The sequence below is a fragment of the Pleurodeles waltl genome, chromosome 3_1 (assembly GCF_031143425.1).
Source record: "Pleurodeles waltl isolate 20211129_DDA chromosome 3_1, aPleWal1.hap1.20221129, whole genome shotgun sequence".
In the NCBI taxonomy this organism is placed as follows: Eukaryota; Metazoa; Chordata; class Amphibia; order Caudata; family Salamandridae; genus Pleurodeles; species Pleurodeles waltl.
This window is the reverse complement of record NC_090440.1, coordinates 529811531-529838609: the sequence shown is the minus strand read 5'-3', so window position 1 is coordinate 529838609 and position 27079 is coordinate 529811531. Positions and strand designations below refer to the sequence as shown.

Here is a 27079-nt window from a genome sequence, read left to right as displayed (position 1 = left end):
TGCCTTGTTGTGCATGTGGGTAGAACAGCGAGGGTGACAGGCAGAAGTCACATGAAAGCTTGGTTCGCCAAGGGATTGGGATTCCTTCCGACAGAACCTCGACCTCAGCCGGATCCTCGCTGGCTTCAGGCTCAAGCCTTCAGCGGATGGCCCACCTGTAATGACATTTTCTTATATCAGGGGCCTCTGCAGCCAGTGGGGGGCCTGTCGTGGGGCAGGGGCGTAGCTTTGAGGGAGTGGGGGCTGTTGGGGGTGTTGGACCAGACCTGCCAACTTCATCAAAAACCTCACAGTGTGAGGAGGGGCTGCGGCCTTGGAGGGCGTGCGGTCTTGTGCGGAAAAGTACCTAAGAGGCACTTTTGCCCCTACCCCGGCCCCAAACCCCTCCTCAGGAAAAAAACAAGCTTGCTGAGGCTGCTGCTGACCTCCTTGTGTATTTTGACACCCATTAATGGACATCGCAGTTAAAAGCCTCCACAAATGAGCTGAAAACCACTGTTTAGGGTAGTTTTCAGCCTGTTTTTCCTGCCACCATGTGATATTGGCTCCTCAGCGGGAGACCTTTGAGGGAAGCCAATATCATGTGTCACACAGTGGCACCAGATGAGTTCGCCGGTCTGTTACCCGGTTAATAAATGTATTTTTTGGTAAAAAGTTGTGTACAGATGCTTTCAGTCGGTATGGTGAGGGTTCTTTCAGATTTCATCAGTAATTTCTTACACAAACACAAACGCACACACACCAGTGGTGTAATGAAACTGGAGGGGGACCCCTTCAAAGTATATGGAGGCCCCCCCCTCTCCAGACTCACTCAGGCCAGGTGCTGTGGTGAGGGGGTCCCCTTAGAGCTCCTCCCCACCACCACAGGGGCTGTTGGGGGCCTTTGTTAGGCCACTGACACACACTCTCCCTCTGTGCTTTGAAAGACTTACAAAATGTTGGTTATTTTACAGAATATTGTGTTTTCTCTCACTTAGTACCCCTACGAATCCCCATGTGACTCCCTTTCCACTGCCCCATTATCCACTCTCATTTGCCCTTCTTGTCGTTTAAAGAATTTTAACATCATAAGACAGTGTGATTGTTGGACAATTTTACTGACCAAGCTCCGCCCTGGGGTGTGCGGGGCATCCTTCAGGGGTTGCACCCAGCCTAACACCAATGAATATTTGTGAGATACGGGAAACTCAGGGCCCCTCATCACAATCTGCAGGGGACCATCATTTTGTGTTACGCCTGTGCCCCATTGTTCTTGCAGTTTACTCAGTCGAGATAACACTTTTAAGAGCATAAAAGTCACCAGGATACACGTACAATAAATACGCCGAACAAATGTGTAACAAAAACACTAACCTGGGATATGTCTTTTCATGAAATATTGCTCCCTCCTGGCTTGGAAGCGGGCAGAGCTTGATGTTTGGCGGAACCCCCAACAGGCACAGTGCTGCGAAGAGAAGATATCGAGGAGCTCGGTGCATCACATCAGCTCCCTGCTCTTGCCCACAGTCAGGGGCGGCTGCTGGGCTCGGACGGGCAGCACTGGAAGCATGCAGGACCTATCTGGGCGGGCGCTCCTGAGGGATGTTACCCCGCTGGTCTTTCTTCGAAAAAAAAATCCACTTCCTAGATCTTCCTACTCGCCCTGCCAGGATGGGAAGCCACCCGATCTCTCCCAAAGCTCTTGAAATGGCCGAAAAGGAGAATGCAGTTATTCCCTCGTCTCTTAATGCCCCTGCCTTACTGAGAGTTGCTCAGACTGCACGCCTTAGGACTCCTACCGACAGGTGCATGCGCTCTACAAATGTAGATACCGCGGAGACAGACGAGTGCCTGGCGTGTCCCAAATAAGTGCTGTGATCTTGGACAGAAGTGCCGATACCGCCCCGATAAATATGCGGGAGAGAAGTAATGGTGCCCCCCGATAGAAGGGCTGGAGAGATGTACTTATACAGCAGAGAACTAGTTCACAAGTGCCGCTCTAGTCCCTCTGAGAAAAACACCGCAGAGAAGTCCTGGTACTGCCCCTGTTCATGTTTGAAGGGTCCGGAGAAGTACTGGTACACTATTCAGTTAACGTAGTACAGATAATGCAGACGCTGTCCCGTTAAATGTACCTCTGTGAGAGAAAGTGCTGGTAGCATTCCAATACTATTTGCATAGATGTACTGACACTGTCCAATTAAACGTACTGGATGTACGAGAAGAAATAAAGTTAATGTGTAAATTAAAGTTTTCCAGGTATTCTGGGAAATGCGGATCCAGTCCCCTTAAACTCTTTGGTGAGAAGTGCATGCACAGTCCGAATGCGCGTGTTCCACGAGGCTGTGGAAGTGCTGGTGATTCTGTTAGAGCCAGGTCAGAAAGTGCTGGTACTGTCCCAGTGCATTGTTTTCACGAGTCTGGAGAGGTGATGTCACTGTCCTTTTACATGAACGTGCAGGCACTGTATCATAAAAAGTATTGCAGATATGCGATGATGAGGTCCACAGAACGAGCTGGATTGCTAAAAAGAAGTGCTGATGTTGTTCCATTAGAACTATTGCTAGGCGGGTCGTCAATGTCCCGGTGAACGTACTGATGTTGCGAGAAGTGGTTCCTGCCTCACTGTTGTGCAGGAGACCGGATCCGTGGCCATACAGTCCCGTTAGCAGAACAGCAAAAAAGGGCCAGCTGCTTCCGGTTCAAGTCTGCCAGAGCTGAAGAAAAGTGCCGGTTTTGTTTTTGCATTTGAGACTATGGCACTGCCAGCTCTCTTGCAGCGCTGGGTGCTGCCGTCTCACACCCTCGAGCGTCTTCTACCACCCCCCAACCCCTCCCGCCTCCTCCCCTCCGATCAAGGGCGCAGGAGAATCTTGAGTTAGAGGCTCGCCTCCGGCTCCCGCCGCCACCGCGCCCCGACTCCTGACTAAAAAAGATGTTGTGGTGGGGCCGGGATCCAGGATACTCCTGTCAGATCCCGTGGGAAACCCTCCCTTTGTATCAGCCGAGGAATCCGGAGAGGCAGTGAGTTATCCGCGGCCGAGCTCTGGGGGGACAGAACCTGCCACCCCCTGCCCTCCTGACAGCCTGCCTCTCATAGTGGGTGCCTTGGGCTGCCGGCAGCAGGAAGTAGCTCCTACTCTATGATGGCGCACCCTGCCAGCGTCTCCTCTTCTACGGGTGCTCTTGTGTCGGCTCCTTGGGGTGCATTTTGGTAGAATGCGCACCACCCCTTGTCGCTCCCTAGATGGCTTCTGAGTTCTAATCCTGCGCGAGGCCCTGCACTGCCAAGTTCATAGAGCTGGGCTCCTCTCTCCGACAGGCCACTTGCCAACTCCCAAGGCAGTCCCCATGTATGTACTTATTCAGTAAGGACTGTGGGTCCTACCACACTCTGCGAGCCAGGGGGCACCAATGAGCTGGGCACCTCTCAGACGGTGGTCTTTTTATGGGTGTGAGGTGTCACTGCTGACTGATGGGCACTTACACATCAGGTGTCGGTCATGCCGGGGGTCCACAAGCGCTGGCCTATCATTTTACATTGTGCCACCTTATTTATTGTAGGCCCTGTTTTTATGCAGCAATGTAATATTGCCATAAGTACCGACTAGTGGTGACCTCAGGAGCCATAAGCTAAAGCTGTTTGATTGAGGCAGCGACCTCCAGAGAGGTTAAATGAGGCATCTTCCCCAAGATTTGTAATGCGCCCTTTGGCGCTTTCCAACTATTCCATCATTTACATCATCCACCTTCTGCTGTGATAGACTCCTAAGTGTGGGCTGACAGCAGACTGTGGCTGGTATAAGCTTTCACTCATCATCAGGGCCCTCTGGAGGGTTAGTCCAGAGGGGAGAGAAGGGCTCGATTCTTTCCCAAAAACAACCAAAGGATGGGAAGATGACAAACAGTGGCAGTGGGGCAGTATGGCTTCTAAAGATGCGCTAAGTGGGGTGTCCTGAACAGATCTGACAGAACAGGAAACCCACCACTCTAATTGAACCATCACAGCAGTTTAGAAGAGGCATTTTATAAATTGTTTTTCCAAAGTTTCTCTGGAAACAACTTCCTTTGATTGTTGATTAATGAATGGCTGAGAAAGCTTGTGAAAGTGAATTGTAGGTACGTTATCTATCAATCGCAGAGAGAACCTGATACATGAAATCATGTTGTGGTCGTATACCCGGCAATTCACAATTTTAACAATCTATGAAACACTTTTTTGCAATTCAGAAAAGCGTTTCCGAACCACTAAAGGGATTTTGTGACTCATTCGAGATAGTAATGGGGAGATGAGTGAATTAGCTACTCCCTTCCTAATTGTGAATCAATGCCTTCCCAAACAGGAAACAACTTTATTTTTCAAAACGGTGCCAATCCTATTAAGGAACATGGGCTTCTTTAAAAAAAAGCTTCCCATTTGGGAATGGGAAAGCAAGGATGTTGATGTTCTGTTCCTCATAGACTACTGACCTGTGTTCATAGCCAACCACACAGGGTTATAAATAGCGACCTCCCATGAGTGAACATTTTTATTTTCAACCTTTTAGGTCACATCGCAAAATGAAAGGAAGATAACAAAACTTTGGTGTGAAATTTGCACCAAAATGTACGACTTGCTTTTTCGTAGATCAGGGCCAGAAACCTTTACTTTAATAAATATGAGTAAAATAAAATTTAGGAATAAGACTATTTTTGTTTTAACTAATAGTTGTTGTTCACCTATCATTTGCTGCAGAAATATATAAATGCTTTTGAAGATTCATTGAATTCTGGAATTTTCATGTGTTCCACAATTTTAATATCAAAGGTGAGAAAAATAGGAAATTCATGCTCTTTTCATAACATCCAGAGAGTTTTCGAAAGATGTCCAGCTGATATGTAAAATGTGAACGTCTCAGCATTGACATTAGCGAATTTTGGGAGATAAAGTTCAACACGAAAGTCATAATAAGCGTCAGAGGCAGTCTGCACAAATATTGCCATTAGAGCTAATAGTTTTTGGAAAGAAACTTGGGAATGCCTTCAGCTGCAGGGCAATGTTCTGAATTGGTAAATGCTGATCACCTAGTGAAATTATCTTAGTTCATGGCAAACTGCAACATGGAAATGCTTGTTCTGCAGATCCAGAGCACAAAGAGTCTCTGTACTGTACTCTTGTCAAAAACTGGGGCACAATCAACACCTACTGCTGGAGGAGGTGGAAGACCACTCATGTTTGTTACATGAATGGTGCTACTGTACACTACTTACTATTTCACTACAAATTAGTGTCTGTAGCAGCCAATTCTCATTTCGGAAGACACAATGCCCCTATGACCCTTAAGAAAGGTCTGACCCCTGCTTCCTAAAGATGTTCCTGAGGTACCAATTAAAAAAGGAACGACCTTGATGGTGGCAGCTGTAAAGGCTTTGGGCCACTGAGAGCAAGTTACAGTCATTCATAATCCAGGGTTTATGATGGTCCTAGAGGGAAAGAGCTGTCAGTTTCGTTAGTGTTTTGTGCGAGAGAGTCTGATGCCAACCCACCTTGCTCCCCAGAAAGTATCTGTGCTAGTACCGGAGGGAATGAGAGAGAAAAGAGACAGCTAGGAAGACAGTCTTGTCACGCACAACGCTCTCTCTGCTCAGGTCCTTCAGAATAGGGTTGTCACAGGCTAGTGATGTCGGGCAGTTTAGACATACACGAAAATGTAAATGAAGATAAGGGATCTTTTGCATAATGAACAGAAATGAATGCATACACATTAAGCAGGTATAACAGTAGAATATCCTTACCGGCTTCAAAATGGCGGGCAGATTGGAAGCTAATCCACAATCAGCAAAGAAGGTGGTGGGACGGTTGATATGAACACAAGTCACTAGCAAAACCTAGGTTAGAGGGAACAAGGCAAAGCAAAACAACAACAAAGCCAAAACGGAATCCTCAATCAAGGTCAGAGAGCAGGCAGTAGTCAGAAAACGAGGGAGCTGTAAAAGGGAGGAAAACAAAAAAGGGAAATAAACTAGAACTGCAGGTGATACCAGCAAAGTAATACAGAAAGAGGAAGTTTACAAGTTTAATAATGTAACTGTCAACATTGCTACAGAGGCCTCGCCTCTTGATCAGTTGCCACAGGCCAATTTACAACAGTCCTGGGGGAAAATGCCTCACCGTTCTTCTTTGATGCATTCTAGGAACAAACCAAGATCTTGAATTCCTCACAAGAGCATACTCAACACACTCGGACTTTAGATGTATGTTTATTATAAGTGGTAATGGCAGATGATGAATAGTTCTTGAGAAAGTCATTAGGACTTCTGAGCCATGTTGCGGTCTAAGACACAAGCCTATTTTGCCTTTAAAGCATTTTCTCGTGTACTCTAAATGCTGCTTGTCTGTCAGAATATCGAGGAAACAAATATTGTGTGGACAGAATATTGTGTAAAAAATATCGAGGACCAAACTATCAAGAAGGTAAGTATAGATTTACTATTTCTTACTCCACATCTACGTATATTGTTAGACTTGACAGCCTTAGGGTGGCCATCCCCCAACTTTTTGCCTGCCTCCCTCCACTTTTCTGATACTGTTTTTGCTGGTTTTAGGACTCTGCACACTTTACCACTGCTAACCAGTGCTAAAGTGCACGTGGTCTCTCCCTTAAACATGGTAACATTAGTTCATCCCCAATTGGCATATTTAATTTACTTGTAAGTCCCTAGTAAAGTACACTACATGTGCCCAGGGCCTGTAAATTAAATGCTAATAGTGGACCTGCAGCACTGATTGTGCCACCCACATAAGTAGCCCCTTAACCATGTCTCAGGTCTGCCATTGCAAGGCCTGTGTGTGCAGTTTCACTGCCACTTTGACTTGACATTTAAAAGTACTTGCGAAGCCTTAAACTCCCCCTTTTCTACATGTAAGTCACCCCTAAGGTAGGCCCTATGTAACCCATAGGGCGGGGTGCTATGTATGTCAACGGCAGGGCATGTATATATGTGTTACATATGTCCTGGCAGTGACAAACTTGTAAATTAGTTTTCTACTACTGTGAGGCCGGCTCCTTTCATTGACTAGCATTAGGACTGCCCTCATATACTTTTTGAGTGGTAGATTCTGATCTGAAAGGGGCACCCAGGTCATGTTTAGTATGGTCAGAATGGTAATAGAAAATCCTGCTTATTGGCGAGGTTGGATTTTATATTACTATTTTAGAAATGTCACTTTTAGAAAATGAGTATTTCTCCACACTTAAAACTATCTGTGCCTTCCAGATTGTCTCCAATCAACATCTAGTCTGTGCTGGTTGACAACCCCCTTGTGCATTTCACCCAGACAGCCACAAACACAGTGCACTCAGTCACACCTGCATTCATTTGTGTCAGGAATCCCCAAGGTGCCTCCTGCGTTATCTGTCAACACCCCCAGGGATTAAGGTTAAATCATATCTCTGTTCTTGGTTAAACCTTCATGTTTCTAAGTAAACATAATGTGCTGTGTTACACAATTGGTTTTATCAATGCTTGTTTTACCAATGCTTGTTTGCTAATGTTAGCAGGTGTAGACCTGTGCTTCTAATTGGCCATGGTGACTCATCTCAACTGCTTCCCTGATTGGCTATAAATAGCAGAGTGAAGCATGCCTCCCTGCTTGGCTTTGTTTTGCTTCCTGATCTCGGCATCTGACTTGGCAGTCCAGCCCCTGCTTTCATCCTCGTATTCACGACTTTTGAGGCAATTATTTTCTTTGTTCCTGTACCAGCTGACTCCAGGCATTCCTCCAGCACACCGGAAAAGACTGCAGCTAAGTGATTAGTATTCGCCAGGGAGTTTGTTCTTTGAGCGCCGCGCTTTCCTAGAACAACTGGTGTATTTCAGACCTCGTATTTTGGCAGAGTGCTTATCTTGAAGAGACAAATGCATTTTTGAACATTCTACATCATTATTGTACTTACTTGCCTAAATGTGCTTCAGGAAATCTGCTTGAGCTCAAGTATTATAAAAAGTGACAGTGCAATTTAAAAAAGGCATTTACGTGACTTTTCTTTCTCTAATAGCATAACTCTTGGATTTAAATTGTGTAATTCATGCCTGTGTTTCAGGTTTGAGGAATTTGCCTTTGAAGGGTTTTTCACACACAGAGTGAAACCAAACCAAACTGTGCCACCCTAACTGTTTGAACCCAGAGTGGACATTTATATTTCTTGGATTGTTTTTGTTCCTTTTAGTTTAACCCTATGCATGCAGGAAAGTTATATGTGATATAATTAATGCCCTTGTTAGTCTTTCTTGTGCATGATAAGTGCAACCACAGTTCTAATTGTAGTGTGCAACAATTAATCTCTGTGAGGCCAGCCCTAGTGTCGCAGTACTTACTGTTATGGTACTCAGTTTGGGTTTTTGGTAATCCAGTGTTAGTAATTGTGCCAACAGTTATTATTATCCAAGAAAAGTGCGGGAGCATCCCGGTGTTCTTCTACCACTCCCGTGCCCATATCAGAAAGAGAGATTCAGTTTCAAGGAAGTTGAGTTCACTAACTCTACTATCACTCTGTCAACAACGACCTGCCCCCCGAAGATACAGGGTGCCTGGCTGGACCAGCAAGACGTGGCAGTGTTTTGTCTCTTTCTCTTCCACTCTCCCTTTCTTTTTGGGACACCTGCCGGGGTTTCTGTGTCTACCAGGAAGTGCTGAGAGGTGTTCCAGGAGGTCGGGGGCATACCATCGCCCCTGCAGACATCCTGCTTTTCAGGTGAGTGGCCCTGTCTCAACAATCTGCATATTGAATGGGTCTTCTTGGGCTGGAAGGGTATAGGGACTGACACTTACAATTCAAAGGCCAGTGGCCTGCCCTCACACAATGGACTGCTAAGCCCTCTACTGGGACCTAGGCAGACAGGACGTGGCTGAAAGGGGAACTTGTGCACTTCAAAACCACACTTTGAAGTCTCCCCCACTTCAAAGGCATTTTTGGGTATAGAAACTGGGTCTCTGACCCTCACCAAATCAGACACTTCTGGACCTGAACCTGCAGCCTGTCAAGAGGAACTGCCTGGCTGCCCAAAGGACTCATCTGGACTGCTGTGCTGAGAAGGACTGCTGCCTTGCTGTTAACCTGCTGCCCTCTGATTTTGCTGAGAAGTGCTCTCCAAGGGATTGGATTGAGCCTGCCTCCTGTTTTCTGAAGTCTCAGGGCCAAAAAGGCTTAATCTCTCCAGTAAACTCTTTGTGCATCGAAAATCAACGCACCGCCTGCCGGAATCTACTCAAAGCTTGCATTGCGACTGAGAAATTGCCACACAGCTTACCGGAATTACGCAGCCCGTCTTCCAGAGTGGAAATTCGATGCAGCGCTTGCCTTTGCGATGGATAATGTGCTGCATCGCCTACTGGATCGACGCAGCACCCGTGTCTACTTCCAGTGCATCAAGGATTTTTCCCTGCATTGTTCCTGGGCATCAAAATACCCCCACATCACAATGAGGAACCGAGACTGTGTGCCGAAAAATGACACAAACCCCTTGCAGAGTGGAAAGAAACAACGCATCATCTGTGCCGTGCCGGAAAGTCCGATGCACACCTTATTTTTCCACGCATGTCCTCCTCTGCGGTCTCCGTGTATCGTTATTTTTGATGCAAACCAGGTACTGTGTGTAACAGAGACAGCTGTTTATTTTTAGGCATTTAGGCCCTCATTCTGACCCTGGCGGTCGGTGATAAAGCGGCGGCCAAGCCGCCAACAGGCCGGCGGTCTAAAATATGCAATTCTGACCCTGGCGGGAACCGCCAACACAGCCCGCCAACTTAACACTCCGACCGCCACAGCGGTACAAACAAACAGCGCGGCGGTTCCCGCCAACAGCCCGGCGGCAGACAATGTACCGCCCACCCTATTACGACCCACCAATCTGCCACCTTTTCCGGGGCGGGAGCACCGCCGATAAGAACACGGCGGAAACAGACTACGAACGGGAAAACGCTCACCTCTACGCACTCCACACGAGATTCCGGCAGTATGGAGCCAGAGTTGCAGGTCATCCCCGCACTCCTATTCCTGCTCATATACCAGGAGCACGCCCGGCGGCGCGGAAGACATCGGTGAGTACTGCACCTACGACACAGGGGAGGGAAAAGATTACCGGCACACACCCACCCACCCACACCCACTACAACACACACATCAATGCATTCCCACAGATCACTGTCACAACCCACAAACCACCCCCCTCCGAAATAATGCAAACACCAAAAGAAGAGATCATAAACGGGCAGATATATTGAAATATGTACACCAGTAATCCCAATTAATAAATAAACTATGTACAAAATATATACAGCTACTAAATGTAGTCCAACCACTGTCCGTGGATCACAGGGGTCCTGTGCAAAGGGGCAAGGCCCAGTCCCACGACAAGAACTCCACGGAGAGAACACTGCAGGGGCATCAGAAAGAAAATAGGACAGGCACCTCAGGGGGAAGGGAAGGGGGGGCACCTCAGCCACTTGAGTACACGACGCCAGATCCACGAGGGGACTCCATGACCACTGGCCCATCCTGGGGAGAGCAAAGCCACAGTCCAAACAGTCCATACAGTGGGTGGCCTGCCCACTGGGCCATCCTGGGGAGAGCAAAGCCACAGTCCAAACAGTCCATACAGTGGGTGGCCTGCCCACTGGCCCATCCTGGGGAGAGCAAAGCCACAGTCCATACAGTCCATACAGTGGGTGGCCTGCCCACTGGGCCATCCTGGGGAGAGCAAAGCCACAGTCCATACAGTCCATACAGTGGGTGGCCTGCCCACTGGGCCATCCTGGGGAGAGCAAAGCCACAGTCCATACAGTCCATACAGTGGGTGGCCTGCCCACTGGGCCATCCTGGGGAGAGCAAAGCCACAGTCCATACAGTCCATACAGTGGGTGGCCTGCCCACTGGGCCATCCTGGGGAGAGCAAAGCCACAGTCCATACAGTCCATAACAGACCCCACTGCCACTGGAGGAGGCAAGTTGGCCAGAGGACATCCTGCAGCCCTGCCCGAGATAGATCCTGCCCTGCCACGTCTGCCAAAGGGCCAGCGGTTCTTGCCCTGAAGGGCCCAGTTCAGCGGTTCTTGAGACGGCGGGGCCCAGTTCAGCGCTCCTTGCCTTGAAGGGCCCAGTTCAGCGCTCCTTGCCTTGTAGGGCCCAGTTCAGCGCTCCTTGCCCTGAAGGGCCCAGTTCAGCGGTTCTTGAGACGGCGGGGCCCAGTTCAGCGGTTCTTGAGACGGCGGGGCCCAGTTCAGCGCTCCTTGCCTTGTAGGGCCCAGTTCAGCGGTCCTTGCCCTGAAGGGCCCAGTTCAGCGGTTCTTGAGACGGCGGGGCCCAGTTCAGCGGTTCTTGCCCTGAAGGGCCCAGTTCAGCGGTTCTTGAGACGGCGGGGCCCAGTTCAGCGGTTCTTGAGACGGCGGGGCCCAGTTCAGCGCTCCTTGCCTTGAAGGGCCCAGTTCAGCGGTTCTTGAGACGGCGGGGCCCAGTTCAGCGGTTCTTGCCCTGAAGGGCCCAGTTCAGCGGTTCTTGAGACGGCGGGGCCCAGTTCAGCGGTTCTTGAGACGGCGGGGCACAGTTCAGCGCTCCTTGCCTTGAAGGGCCCAGTTCAGCGGTTCTTGAGACGGCGGGGCCCAGTTCAGCGGTTCTTGCCCTGAAGGGCCCAGTTCAGCGGTTCTTGAGACGGCGGGGCCCAGTTCAGCGGTTCTTGAGACGGCGGACGGTCTATGGCCAACTGCTAATTGCCTGGTGGTGCCCTCCTGGGCAGCGGGGATGGTGCTCCTTCACTGCCCACCTGGGCTGTGGGTGGTGGGGCTCTCCCGGGGCAGCTGTGCCGGTTCCTCCCGGGGCAGCGGCTATGGGGGTTGTGGGCTCCTCCTGGGCAGCAGGCCTGCTGCCTGACCTCTCCGACTTGCTGCCCTTGCCCTCCTTAGTCGTGGGCCTGTGGCCCTTTCCTCCCTTTGGAGCTGTGGCTGGTGACTGTCTCTGGGTGGTGTCCGGGGGGGATGTAGAAGGCGGGCTCCTGCGGCGACCCTTCCGCCTTCTGCTCCTCTTCCCAGGGGGTGGGCTGGCTGTCCCCTTGCTGCTGGGCGAAGATCCAGACATGCGGGCTGGCGGGCTCCAATACCCCTGCACCCTTGTCAAGGGGGCTGCAGGGCTGGTGGTGGCTGAGGTGCTCTTCTTACCCCGACGAGAAGGAGGGGGGGGCTCAGGGTCAGGAAAGAAGTTAGTAGTGGCGAGGAAGAGCTTCTTGGGACAATGGAGAGTGGTAGGTACAGTGGGAATGGGAGTGGAGGGAGAGGATGTGGTTGTAGGTGAGTCACGTTTGCTGTCTTTGGGTGCAGGTGCAGGAGGGATAGGCTGTCGTGAGGTGGATGGCTGTTGGGTGGGTGGGTGGCTGCGTTTGTGTGGTGTGGAAGAGGGGGTGACAGACACAGTGGGAGAGGACACAGGGGACGTGTAAATGGCAGTGGGGGTGGTGACTGCACGTGTGCGGACTGGAGTGGAGGGTGTGCTGGTGATGGAAACACTGGCTGATGGTGAGGTGAATGGAGGTGTGAGTGTAGACGTCACAGGGAGGGAGGAGGGAGACGAGGAGGTGGGGGTCACAGAGGTGGTAGTGACTGTTGGCATGTCTGCATCGGAATGTTGCGTGTGTGAATGTCTGCGTGATCTGTGGTGCTTATGTTTGGATGAGCTTCTCTTGGGTGTTGAGGTGTGTGCAGGCTGGTCTGATGGTGTGGGTGGGACAGGCAGAGGAACAGGAGACTGGGAGGAGGGAGTTAGTAGAGGCAGGCAGGAGACAGGGACAATGGCTGCCGTCAGTGCTGAGGCCAGAGCCTGGAACGATCGCTGATGGGCAGCCTGACCCGAATGAATGCCCTCCAGGTACGCATTGCTGCGATGAACCTCCCTCTCCACCCCCTGGATGGCATTCAAAAGGGTAGTCTGCCCAACAATGAGCGTTCGGAGGAGGTCAATGACCTCCTCACTGAGGGCAGCGGGGGTAACAGGGGCAGGGCCTGAGGTGCCTGGGGCGAAGGAGATGCCCGGCTTCCTGGCAGAGCGGGCACGGGGCGAACGCTGAGGGGCTGCTGGGAGGGCGGAGATGGTGCGCTGGGTGGCGGCTGTACCTGTAATGGCGGGGGGCACGGATGGTGCCACCCCCGCAAGGGAGCCCCCTTCCGAGGACGTGTCCGTGTCGCTGCAGGGTCCAGTCGTCCCCGTCGTGGAGCTCCCCTCGCCCTCCGTCTCACTGGTCCAGTCTGACTCTGTGGCATGGCCCTCCTGGGCCATGTGAGATGCAGCTCCCTCCTGCCCCGATGCCACTTCTCCTCCGCCTGATGATGCTGATGCACACAAGCACAGAAAGACAAACAAAAAGGGGGGGGGAGAGAGAAATAAAGGGATATTGAGTACATGGATCTCCGGTACAGTTAGCGGACATGACAGACACAGATGCCCCCTGCACTAAGTTGCGCACTTGGGGTCCGCTACGCATTCCGTGGAACATGCCCTACACGCCTAGAGTTGACAACTGCACCCATGGATGACACGGCCCAGGGATGGCTGTACTGACAAACTACTGAGGGTGGTGGCTGGGGACACAGGGGCTTACGGGGGTGCCCAGCCTACAGATATCGCCCTGGCCTAGGGGGACCCCCAGCCCTCCTCCCCCACCCAGACACCTCCACTGCGCGACAACAGAGTAGATAATGCTTGTACTCACCCCCTTGTGTCTGCTGTGCTGCCCTCACGCGCCCATCCAATTCAGGGTAGGCCACCGCCAGGATCCGGAACATCAGGGGGCTCTCAGTTGACGGCAGGCACCCCGCCTACGTTGGGAGGCCATCCCCAGCAGAGACTCGGCGGTCTTCTTGGTCCCGCGGCGGATGTCCTCCCACCTCTTGCGGCAGTGGGTGCCCCGTCGATGGTGGACCCCCAGGGCCCGGACTTCCTTGGCGATGGCACGCCAAATCCCGATCTTCTCATGGGCGCGGACCTATGTGACACGTACAGGGAGGGAGAAATACCACGTTCAAGTTTCTCAGCATTTTCCTTTCCAGTGGCCCAACGCCCCCCATCCCCGCCAGGCCCCCGCCATGCCCCCCGCCATGCCCAACATGCCCCCCATCCCCGCCAGGCCCCCCGCCAGGCCCAACATGCCCCCCATCCCCGCCAGGCCCCCCGCCAGGCCCAACATGCCCCCCATCCCCGCCAGGCCCCCCGCCATGCCCCCCGCCATGCCCAACATGCCCCCCATCCCCGCCAGGCCCCCCGCCAGGCCCAACATGCCCCCCATCCCCGCCAGGCCCCCCGCCATGCCCCCCGCCAGGCCCAACATGCCCCCCATCCCCGCCAGGCCCCCCGCCAGGCCCAACATGCCCCCCATCCCCGCCAGGCCCCCCGCCATGCCCCCCGCCAGGCCCAACATGCCCCCCATCCCCGCCAGGCCCCCCGCCAGGCCCCCAAGCCAGCCAGTGGCCCCAAATCCATATTGAATTAAACTCACTTGTTGGTCTGGAGGACCATAGAGTAGCGCATACTGGGGGAGGACCCCATCCACAAGTTTCTCCAACTCCTCTCCAGTGAAGGCAGGGGCCCTTTCCCCAGGCGCAGCAGCCATTGTCCCTTCCAGACCGAGGTCACAGCAACACTTGCAGTATAGGTCCTCTCCTGTGAAAGTTCAAGTCGCAAGTGGATAAGTAGATAGAAAATGGCGGTCACGTCCGCGGCGGTGCGTACCGCGGCGGTGCGTCCCGCCACCGCCGGCGCCCTTCGCCATTGGCTCCTGAAACCCATAGGCTTCAATGTTAACCAATGCGGCTTTGCGCCACGGTCTTCGCCCGCCGCCCGCCGCGGTGTGCCACGCCAGCGCATTGACCTCACATCCCATTGTCACACTTCACAGGTCAGGCAGCCGCCATTTCCAGGGCCCACATGGCTCAATTTCAACTGCGTCACACAGGCCTAGGCCTTGCATAGCCACTCAGACACGCCATTCACTGCATAGAGAATCGTATACTGTGCTAGCTGTGAGTACGTACCTGTGGGTTGCTTGACTGTGTGCTCCATGTTGTCCTTCCTAGGCACCGTCCGCTGGGTTGGGCGAGGAGACGGATGAATCCTCCCGTGTACCGACCGCTGGTGGACCTGTCGACAATGGAAGAACGCCACATTATCCTGACCTACCGTCTTAACCGTGCCACTATCCATGAACTGTGTGCCCAGCTGGAGCCCGACCTGATGTCCCCCATCCGCCAACCCACAGGGATTCCCCCTCTGGTGCAGGTCATGTCAGTACTACATTTCTTGGCAAGTGGGTCATTTCAGACAACCGTGGGAATTGCTTCTGGGATGTCTCAGCCCATGTTTTCGAAGGTGTTATCCAGAGTGTTGTCTGCCCTGATGAAATCCGTGAGGAACTACATCATTTTCCCTGAGGTGGGCGAATTGGCTACAGTGAAGGGTGATTTCTACGCCCTTGGACATATTCCCAACGTAATTGGTGCCATTGATGGGACCCATGTGGCTTTGGTTCCCCCAAGAGACAGGGAGCAGGTGTACAGGAACAGAAAAAATTACCATTCAATGAACATCCAGGTGGTGTGTTTGGCTGACCAGTACATCTCGCATGTAAATGCCAAATTCCCAGGGTCAGTGCATGACGCCTACATCCTCAGGAATAGCAGCATTCCTTACGTGATGGAACAGCTACAGAGACACCGTGTATGGCTAGTGGGGGACTCTGGGTACCCCAACCTGTCGTGGCTACTGACCCCAGTGAGGAATCCCCGGACCAGGGCAGAGGAACGGTACAATGAGGCCCATGGGCGTACTAGGAGGGTGATCGAACGCACCTTTGGCCTCCTAAAGGCCAGGTTTAGGTGCCTGCATATGACAGGTGGATCCCTAATGTACTCACCTAAGAAGGTGTGTCACATCATCGTGGCCTGCTGCATGCTTCACAACCTGGCTTTGCGCCGCCAGGTGCCTTTCCTGCAGGAGGATGGTCGAGACGGTGGTGTTGTGGCAGCGGTGGAACCTGAGGAGAGTGACGAGGAGGAAGACGACGGGGCTGAAACAGACAACAGGGACAGAATCATTGAACAGTACTTCCAATAGGACACAGGTAACATTTCAAAGATAATTTAGTAAAAGTTAACTACTCTCCAGCATCTCTGCTGCCTGTCTATTTGCCCCAGTGTATGATGACTGAGTTTTGGCTTTTCCCTCCCTATTTCAGATCTGGGGTCCCCACTACGAGTCCTGTGCTTCGTTTCCCCATGGACTACAGCTTTGTGGCAGCTGTTTGTTGACTTCACCATGTACAAGGACATATTTGCACTGTCATGTCAATTACAATCTATTGAAATCACAGCCAGACTCCAGATATTTTGGTGCAAAATAGGTGTTTATTTAAGTGCTCAAAATGGGATGGGTGGTTTCAAGTGGGTGGGGGCTATGGTGAAGGAATGTCCATGGCAGAGTCCAGAGTAACAGTCACACAGGTGCATTGTCCAGAGGCCTGTGGAGAGATGGAGCATGGGCAGTTCAAGGATGGACAGGGTGACAATGTGGGACAGTGGGATGACATCAGGTGGTATCCATTGCTGGCGGGGGTCTTGACATCCTACTCTGTCTTCTTGCGAGATCTCAGGGCCCTCTTGCGGGGTGGTTCTTCTCCTGCAGGAGGTGGGGGTCTGGTGGGCTGCTGCTGTGCGGGGGCCTCCTGTCCACTAGCGCCGGCGGAGGTGGTTGGCTGTTCTTGGTCCAGGCTAGTGGCAGGGGCCCTTGGGTGTTGTTCAGTGTCCGCCCTGTTGTTGACGAGGTCCTGCAGCAGCCCTACCATGGTAACCAGGGTGGTGTTGATATCTCTGATGTCCTCCCTGTACCCCCGATAGTGTTCCTCCTGCAGCACCTGGATCTCCTGGAACCGGGCCAGTACCGTCGCCATCGTCTCCTGGGAGCGGTTGTATGCTCCCATGATGGTGGTGAGGACCTCGTGGAGAGTGGGTTCCCTGGGCCTCTCCTCCCCCACCTGTCGCACAGCTGCCCTCCGAGTTCCCCTGTTTCCCTGGGCCTCTGCCCCCTGGCCGGTGTGCCCACTACCACTGCCCCCAGGTCCCTGTTGTTGTTGGGGTGGTGGGTTATCCTGGGTGCCCTGTAGTGGTAGACACACCGCAGATTGACGCGCCCTGGAGACAGAGGCATGGGCCCGCTGGGTGGGAGCTGTGCTGGTGTTCCCAGAGGGGTTTGGGTCTGTAGTGGCCTGGGCCTGTGTGAGGGGAACCGACTGTCCAGAGGTCCCCGATGGTCCGGGCTGGTCATCGGTGTCCAGGTCGACAGAGCTGCTGTCATCGCTGACGGCCTCTTGGGTGGGGGGTGTGGAGAATTCTGGCCCCTCCGCCGCGGTGTGTTGACGGTCGGGTCCTGCAGGGGTATAGAGGTATGGTTATAGTTTCAATGTGTGGCATATGGGTGTATCTGTGGGTTCTCGTGTCCCCAAGGGCTGGCATTCGTGTGTGGGGGCTTTGGTGAGGGTGGCTTGTGGGGGGGATGTGTATATGCATTGGGCATGCTTTGGTGATGGGTGTCCATGCTTAGTGGACGCATGCAGGCCTAGGTTTTGGGATGTGTGGGTTGTGATGGTGAGACATTGGCGGGGAATAGGCGTGCTGGGGGTGGGGGTGAGGATGGTGGTGGGGGTGAGGATGGTGGTGGGGGTGAGGGTGGGGGTGACGATGGGGGTGGGGGTGAGAGTGGGGTTCGAGGATGGGGGTGAGGTTTGGGGTCTGATTTGGCATGCAGGTGGGGGGGAAGCAGTATTGAAGCTTCAACTTACCAGTATCCATTCCTCCGCCGACTCCTGCGAGGCCGTCAGGATGCAGGATGTTCAAGACTTCCTCCTCCCATGATGTGAATTGTGGGGGTTGAGGTGGGGGTCCTCCGCCAGTCTTCTGCACGGCGATGTTGTGCCTGGATACCATGGAACGCACCTTCCCCCGTAGGTCGTTCCATCGCTTCCTGATGTCTTCCCGATTTCTGGGGTGCTGTCCCACTGCGTTGACCCTGTCGACAATCCTCTGCCATAGCTCCGTCCTCCGGGCAATGCTGGTGTATTGTATCTGTGTGCCGAACAGCTGGGGCTCTACCCGAACGATTTCCTCCACCATGACCCTGAGTTCTTCGTCTGTGAAGCGGGGTTGTCTTTGGGGTGCCATGGGGTGGTGTGTATGATGTGTGGGGTGGAGTATGTGTATTTAAGTGAGTTGAGTGTGGTGGTGTGTGTTGTTTTGTGTGTGGATAGTGTGTGGGTGATGGTGTTGAGTGGCTGTGGCTGTTATTTTTTGGATGCTGGTGTCTCGCTCTTGCCTTCTTGACGAATTTTTTAGCGTAGGGGTTTGTGGGTGATGTGGGTGTGTGTTTTATATTGTATTGTGTGTGTGGGAGTGGTGTGTGTATGTGTATCAGGTGTGTGGGATTCAAATCGTCCAATGTGGCTGAGTTTTGTTCGTTTGTGTGTATTCTGACCGCGCCGGTGTGTCCCGCCAATGGAATACCGCGTTTGAATGACCGCCGCGTGGATTCGTGGGTCGTAATGGCATGGGCGTATTTCTGTTGGCGTGGCGGTGGAGGTTTGGTCACCTCCACCTTTCCGCCGACCGCTGGTCTGGCGGTCTGTTGTGGCGGTCGGATTTTCGGAGGTTTGCCTTCTGCGGGTCAGAATGACCGTGGCGGGTTTCCGCGACCACGGCGGGATTATGGAGGATTTCTGACCGGCGGTAGGCGCCTTTTACCGCCGAGGTCAGAATGACCACCTAAGACTCTTTAAAAATTTCAAAAGTGATATTTCATCTTGAGCTTATTGAATCCTTGTTGTTTTCACCATATTTTATTCAGATAAATATTATCTATTTTCTAGACCTATGTGGTGTATTTTGGTGGTGTTTTCACTGTGTTACTATATGATTTATTGCACAAATACTTTACACATCACCTTCTAAGTTAAGCCTGACTGCTCAGTGTCAAGCTACCAGAGGGTGGGCACAGGATGAGTTGGATTCTGTGTGGCTTACCCTGACTAGGACTGTGGTCCCTACTTGGTCAAGGGTGCATATACGCCTGCCAACTAGAGACACCATTTCTAACAGACAACATAAAATATATATTTAGATGTGTGTATACACAAACACACACTATATAAATATATATGTGCACACATACCCACATTTATAATATAATATTCACACATATATAAACAAACATGCACACATGCACGCATGCACATGCACACACATCTACATATCTAATAGTACAAAAATGCATAAAAGTTAACACATTGTGTTACATGTGGTAAGGGCATGTGTTGAAATGGCATGCGCAGTTATGTCATACAACCATAGGGCGAGAGTTAAATAGGCCTGATTCATATTTCATTAAACACAACATTTTTCATTAGTTCAATCACTACTTAAGTAATAACTATCTACCCTATAGTAGAGCTGCATTAGTTTGTTTTTAATATAAGGTACACCATATAAAGCTTCCCTGTGTACTTCATTGTGTTATTAGGCTTTAAAATTGGAATGCCATATTTCAGAACCCCTCAGACAACAGCTCCTTGTGTCTAGCCCGGGCCCTAGGTCCAGTACTTTATACACCTTCCTTGTACAGTATGCTCCATGGAGTGAGGAGATGTCAGCTTCAACTGGGTCCCTGTTTTGTTACACAGCAGAGGAACAAATATTTTGTTATTGGTATTTGTGGAGGAAACAATCACCCAGGAGGGTATCCTTGCGCTGAAAAGCAGGAGCATTCTTGGCAATTTCATGACCATACATAGTTAAAAAGACATATTTTTGGAATTCAGGAACTGAGAAGGTGGCTCTAATGTGCAGGGGTAGGTCATGTCAGACTTTAGGAGGAAGGTGGGTGAAGGTGTGCCTACGTGTGATGGTTCTGTATATGTGGAGGATGTGTGCAAGTATTGCTTAATTTTAGCCAGTTGTTGCTGGTGGGATTTTTTGGGGAGATGCATATGGGGGTTGCGGTCTGAAACCAAGCCAGCACCAGCACCAGCAACTATGAGCGCCTTGCTGCAAACCAGTTTGTTTTTGTATGTATGTATATTTTTATATATATATATATATACTGTCCTGCTTTTTTGTGGCGCATCCTGGGTGTGAAGACCCAATATCAATATTCTGAAAACCTACGACAGTTACAAAAGGCATGCGCTCTACAGTCAAGTATAAATTCAGCAATGTTCTTTATTCTTGGTCAACAAACACAACGCATTTCGACATACATGTGTCTTGATCACGAGATAACACCCGTCAGTGCGAACGGCCAATATAAACATTTAGCATGCAAGTGAAATCAAAAAAGGACTGCGGATCTGTTATGTCAACAAGCATTGTCCTATTGAAAGGTTAATGCAAAAATAATAAAGAAGAAGCAATAAATGAAAAATATAAAGATACATATATGCAACAGTCATATGCAAAGCCATTTAAATGAACGCCAATTCTGCTTTGTCTTAATGATACATTTGAGACAACATTTAGCATGGAAACAAATTCAATAAAATATATTTGTATCAGCAAACAGTGCCATATTGGATAGTTCATATAACATTAAGTGGGCGCAGTACTTATGATAAACAAAAAAACAAAAACCATAACAGTGCCAGAATGCACGCACCGTAAATTGTGCTGTTACAATAAGCGGCATGTTGTATTAATAGTTATTAGTCTATAGAGATGTACTGCCCAAGTGGGCTTTTCGTATTATATCCTGAGAAATAATGCACACTAAAAATCCACACAATCCATACAATAATGTAGTAAGAGATTGCAGAATCTGCATCCATTCTCAACATAATCATCCTATATATACATGGATAAATCAACATCTCAAAAATAATAATAATCCATAGGACTAATATGCTGCATATCCCTAATAAACTAGCATCTCCTTGTTGGGTTTAAAGGATGCAGACTGTACAATGTTTATGATTCCTTCATATTCGATTGTTTCCTTAGTGTACATCGGAGACAGAGTTAAAGCCAAAAAGGACATCATCCAAAAAGAACCTTCACCAAAATATCCTAACCTTTAAAAACATTGCAACTGCACATCAGAATAGTTACACAGTCCAAATTCACACATACATCCTATCACATATCACTTTCTGCCCCTGATATCCAGAAATTAAACAGCGCATAGCGCTGTGAAAGTCACCCCACAAAATAATGCCTAAGTTGCCTTTTCTAACTGTAAATCTATCAAGGCTACATAAAACAATTCAGATTACATCAAATCAAGTGCAAGAACATACAAAAGTGGTAGGGAAAATAAATAAGAAAACATAATTATTAGCTGAAGTAGTGGCCTACTATCTATGCAGTAATCTCCAGCTACACAGTGCGTGAAAAGAATACAAAGCATTAAAACCATTGCAGTTAAAAAGGGAGGAAGCAAGGAAAGTTGCAAGTCTAAACATCAATAATGAAAATTCAGAAACGGCACATTCAGCCCAAATGCACAGCCAACTCTTCATCCAGACTCAAACCCAAGGGGTGTGGAGTGTTGAAATGAAATATATATCGAGACTCAAGCCTTTATAACGCCAATACTCTATTACCCCTGCGGATACTCAAGGGAACCTGATCAGATGCAAAAAATTGCAGCAGGCCTCTGTCGCTTGAGCGATTCTCTCTGAAGTATCTTGTAAGGGGAATATCCCATTTATTTTATGGGGGGACTATCTGCAAGACACTTTAGGGAAAAATGCCAGACTGGTACATTTTCTTTCCATGGTTTTTTCTACATTTGGGCTCTTTGCCCAAGTAGGAAGGCAAGACTTTCCTTCAGGAAACCTATTGCCAAAACCACAAAGTGTGCTGGAGGAAGCTATGGCCAACACCACAAACTGTGCTGGGGGATGCTATGAACAAAGACACTGTAATTCCTGGAAGCCATTAAGTTGTCAAAAGGCTTGAAATCATTGTGCTCCATTTTGACTTCTTCCAAACTGATGTAGATTCCTGAGCCAGACTCCATTTTTAAGTACACCTAGCATTAGCTTGACTAGGGTATTTTCAGTTGTCAGCCCCAAACAATCTGTCTGCACACTTCACAGCGTGGAGGCAAATTCAGTTTGGTTATCTGAAAAATAGGGGAGATGAGTCTGGCAAAGATAGATGCCCTCAATATCTTCTCAGGATTGCCTGGTACATATACCAATATATAGAGATGGTATGTGCTCAAGAGGTGACACATGCTATGAATACTAGTTTCGGCTGAATTATTCTAATTCGTTTCTGTCTTACTTTTCACCCACAATCAGCTACATTACACAATGGTTAGAGGTGTATGTGCTCCATAAGTATCCTTAAGAATATTCCAGATTCCAGACTGCTGGTTGCTGTCCCTCTTGGGCTGCAGCTGGACACATGGACCAGATGTGGAGTTTAGCGAGCTGCACTGTCAGAGATCATATTTATATTGCGAGAACAGCTCCAGCATTCCCATCTCCCTCTGCTCCAGCTGAGAGTCTGATAAACACAGAGGCACACTGTGTTGCAGGTATTCAGGGCAAGAATCCAAATAGTCTCCAATTTAGGCATAGTTAGTTTACTTTATGCTCTCAGAGCAATGCTAAAATTAGAGTGTAGGATTTAGGAAACAAAATTCAGAGTAACATGGTAGAAATGTTTGTCACATTTACATCCAGAGTAACCCTAATAACAGCAATATGTTGTAGATGTCTTGTGGTCACACTGCATGTACTAAGTAGTAAGCTATGACAATAAATGTTTTTCAAACATATATTGTGTCATTATTAGTACAGATGCTTTAGTGTGACATTCTAAGCACAAAAAGTGGCTTTCCCAACCACTACTGCATCCCTGAGAACAAAGGGACTGTTTTGCTTACCAGACAGCACCTCTCTCCCGAGAGATGTGTATCATAGTTATTCAAAAACACTCTTATTTATCTACAATTGCAACACACAAATGAAAACAGTGCAGACAAAGCAGTTATTGCGACACAGTGATATGTACAAAGTTGCATTAAAAACACTGAATGAAGCCCCTCTTGGGTAACTTGGTAGAATAGAAATGTGTGGGGTGTCTCACTAAGAGGACTGTGTAGGCATCATAATGGAAGTTATAAGGAAAGCAATAACCATCCTAGACCCTAAAAGGATGAAATAATCTTGGCTAATCTTGGCTCACAGACAGAAGAGCTGGACTCCCTGAAGGGCTATTGAAGTATTCAGTTAGGTCTGTAGAGGTGTACTAGACATACATGGAGTAACCCATTATATTAACTCATGCATGGTGAGCTAATCAGACTGCAGTGGCGCACATACATGGTTACTAAATATATTGGTGGCAGACAAATGCAAGGGAACAATTCAACCTGTGTGCACTCAGTATCTACATTCCCTTTGTGCATCCACTCATAGGAGGCTAGCTGTTCAAAATGCAGTCATTGAGGCAATATAGTATCTAATGGTAAAACACCAATCCAACGTGTGCACACTCACAAACACTTGGGCTACAGAAACAGCGCTAACCAGATATTTGAAGAGACCATTAAGAGAACAACGGCTCCAATCCATACAAAAGAGATTAAATCGCAAACCCATTGGCCTGTGGTCAGTATATGGTCTTAGAAACATGGACGCAAAGTTGTGAAGTGAAGTATAGACACCATACTAAAAATTACTGAAACTGTCCAGCATTATAATTCCACTCTAATGGGCATTGTACCAACAAAGGTGTACTCACAGTAAGTCATGCATGTGCAACCCCCAGCGTCTCAGCAACAAATGCAGGAATCATGGCAGGAGAAGCACAACAGATAAAGTTTTGCAAACAGTGAACATTGCGAGGGTGCTGGTGCACTCTGCATCTTACAGCATTGCCACCAGCTCGATTTCGAGCCGGAGACTATGCTGTAGGCTGTTTCCTGCTAGGCCAGCGGGCGGAAACCAAGGTTTCCGCCCGCTCACCTAGCGGGAAACTCTTAATGGGCCTGGTGGGGAGGTAGCCACTATGGTGGCAACCTCCCTGTCTGAAGTTTGGCGGAAGGTCTAAACCATCCGCCAAACTCGTAATGAGGCCCTATGTGTTTAGTCCAATTTTCATTCTGATCAGTCCTCACATGTTCCTCCCACCATCCATGAAAATACCGGCAAAACTGGGGGCAAAGCAGCTGCCCATCGCAGTGCCAACCAGATGTAAACAGAAAGAGCACATTGTGGTTAATGTTTTAAAAGTAGTCCATTGTCCTAAGACCACCACAGGCTGAGTTCTGAGCAAAAATGTTTTGTAAAAATAATGTCCTGCAAAGCATTATGGGGCAAGTTTCCATGCCATGAATATTTTAACATGTTGATATGACTGTAATGCTTAGAACAGCCCTAGATGACCCCACAATGAAAATAGCATTGTAAGAAACATGATCATATAACTGTAGAGTTAGCCCATAGATGGCATAACCACACAAAACATTGCATAAAGGAATGCAGTGCAACCATATATTTAGCCCCTAGAGGGTGTTAGTGCGTCAGACCTTAATAAGTAAACTTACAAGGGGACTCGAATAGGTCAATGAACCTTTTGACCAACTCTTGAGATGTTCGCACCATAAAGATCCAATACCAACACTGATCAATAACCAATTTGTCAATTTCAACAATAATCAATGATTATCAATAACATTAGTAATCAATAGGAGTCAGTAATTATCACACACCATGACCTCGCAGTCATGAATAACCACACCTTTATGTAAAAGTTAGAATGTTTATTTCCCTTTTTTAACAATGCTAATGTCATGTAGGTTAATCTCAAAATCAAATGATAAACATACAGAAACAACACTGGCTGTCCGAATCTGCGAAAGAAACACAATCTAATCAAGGCTTGAACTACTACACATTCTGATATCACAGTGCAAATTAATAGCAAGAATAATTGTGCAAACTATATCACATACATTTAGTTTCAGCAAAGAAAGACATCAGTTGTTATTCCCTATATCGAATTTCATTAGTGTGATCCTTAACTAACGCCTGATTAGAATAAGCATGTTGGGCTTCATGCAAAACTATTTAGTCGTCACAAATTTGGAAAACATCTAACTATGGCTCTATCAAAATATTGAAGTTGGTACCTAGAAAGAAAAGCAAATAAACATAACAGTAAATATTTGAATTCATAATACCTATCCTCAGTATGGATCAGAAAGCAGTGTCAGTCTTCGTCCTCAGGACATCAGCCGGGTCAGCAAGGATTTAGGATTCAGCATTAAGGTTCGGAAAGGACAAAGTCTTTAAGCATTAATGTAAGCAGGTCTCTTATCAAGACGCTTAGTAAAGCATGACAGTGGTAAAAGGCAAAAGCGCAATGGCAACTTCTCCCAGTGCAGTCCTGTTAAGTTAGATTTCCTAAAATTTCTTCTCAAGTCCCCATTGGTCATGGGATCGTATGTTCACACTTTGTCCAATAAAACTAAAATATCAAATCTATAATTTCTACTAGTGCACAGTTCACATGTCGCTGATTGGCTTCTCTTATAATGTCCTCATACTCCAGTCAGTGTCTCCGTTGTTCTTCTCCTGAGAAAGTCAGTCTTACACACATTACACTCATTTTGTTACATTTAGCAAGAACAGCTTCTTCTAGCAAGCGGTTCTCATGAGAAAGACGTTTAGCTACGAGCATATTTGGTCAGCACAGTGGAAAATCACAATTTAATTCTCTAAGACAGCCAATTTATTAAACGCGCCAGAAATGCAGCTTGACATGAGGCAATCCAACTAGACCAAGACCTCCTCTAAGTTAAGGCTTTCAATTAATAAAGCAATTACATAATACATAACCCTCAATATGATGTATTTCTACATTAATCAACCATAAGCTCCATATTTCATATTAATAAGCCATTAAAAAGTATATTTCATAAACATTGGTGGCCACTCCTCGTGGTCATACTTTCAAAGGCGTGCATTACTTTTTCCTACATTATTACAGTTTCGAGGCAAATTCAACACTCAAGATATATGAATATTCATTAATAATTCTGTCAAAAACTCCTGCGCTAGCAAGTGCATAGTTCATCACACATTTTCAGGGCTAACAGACATATAGCAATGATATTACAAACCAGGCCCTTAAAACATAAGCTACTCCCAGTTGTAAAACAAAATTTCCACCCATGAGAAAGGTTAAACAGACACTGAATTGAGGGAGGGATTATTACTTTGTTGTCCCCATTGGCGGTGGTCCTGATGGAGAGCAAGTTAATTAATAAACTTTTGATGAAATAAAGTACTAATTAAAAGAGTAAAGTGTGTGTTAAAAATCCGTTTTGAAATAAATTAGTGTTTAAAATGTGCATCGTGTAAAATGGCTAAGGTTGTGGACACCATCAAAAATACACGTTTAATAAAAATTAATGTTAAATAATGTAGAAATGTTTTATAATATTAATAATGATTAATATGAACAATAATATAATTGAATTAAAATGCTTATTTTGTTTAAATGTGAAATTAAATCACTTACTAAATGTGGGCCTACACGAAGAGGTCTAAAGCTAATTCTACATTTTAAAAGGCTTGTGCAATGTTTTCTGTCTCAGCAGTGTCTAGAAGCGTAATGTTCATTGTTCACCATTGCTGACCTCACATAATATTTCAAATATTTAGTGAAAAAGTGAAATCCTGTGTAGCACGCATATTGTGGAAAAGTTATGTTCCTCTGGTGTAACATTTCTTTAGTCTTGTACTTCCTGGAATGAGATAATGCGTACCACGAACAATGGTTTTCAGTGCTCATGTATAACCTGCAACAACTGTATTCTATTGTGGAAACCAGTGACTGCAGTGAGAGATGATGGTCCAATCGTGAATGGAGGAGATGAAGAAAAGATACTTTTGAAACGTGGAGTGAAGCACATTGACTCTGATCTAAACCACCCCATAGACTGACCAATGGCATTCTAGTTAGTTGCTTTCTAGGGTTTTAATATAGCAATGTTTAGATGATGTGAGCTGAGATTCCTTCTAATTT

The 27079-nt window shown here is 48.3% G+C and overlaps 1 protein-coding gene across 3 annotated transcripts in view; it reads right to left on the bottom strand.

Moving 5' to 3' along the window:
• RASL12 (RAS like family 12) overlaps nt 1–2821 on the bottom strand; it is a 188062-nt gene extending 185241 nt beyond the window's left edge. For all 3 annotated transcript variants that reach the window (XM_069222822.1, XM_069222823.1, XM_069222824.1), the window contains exon 1: nt 1354–2821. Coding sequence is in view for 1 of the 3 variants with exons in the window: in XM_069222824.1 (XP_069078925.1) it covers nt 1354–1372 (19 nt within the window). In the remaining 2 variants the exon portion in view is untranslated. The remainder of the gene's footprint in view (nt 1–1353) is intronic.
• Nucleotides 2822–27079: the final 24258 nt, after the last annotated feature.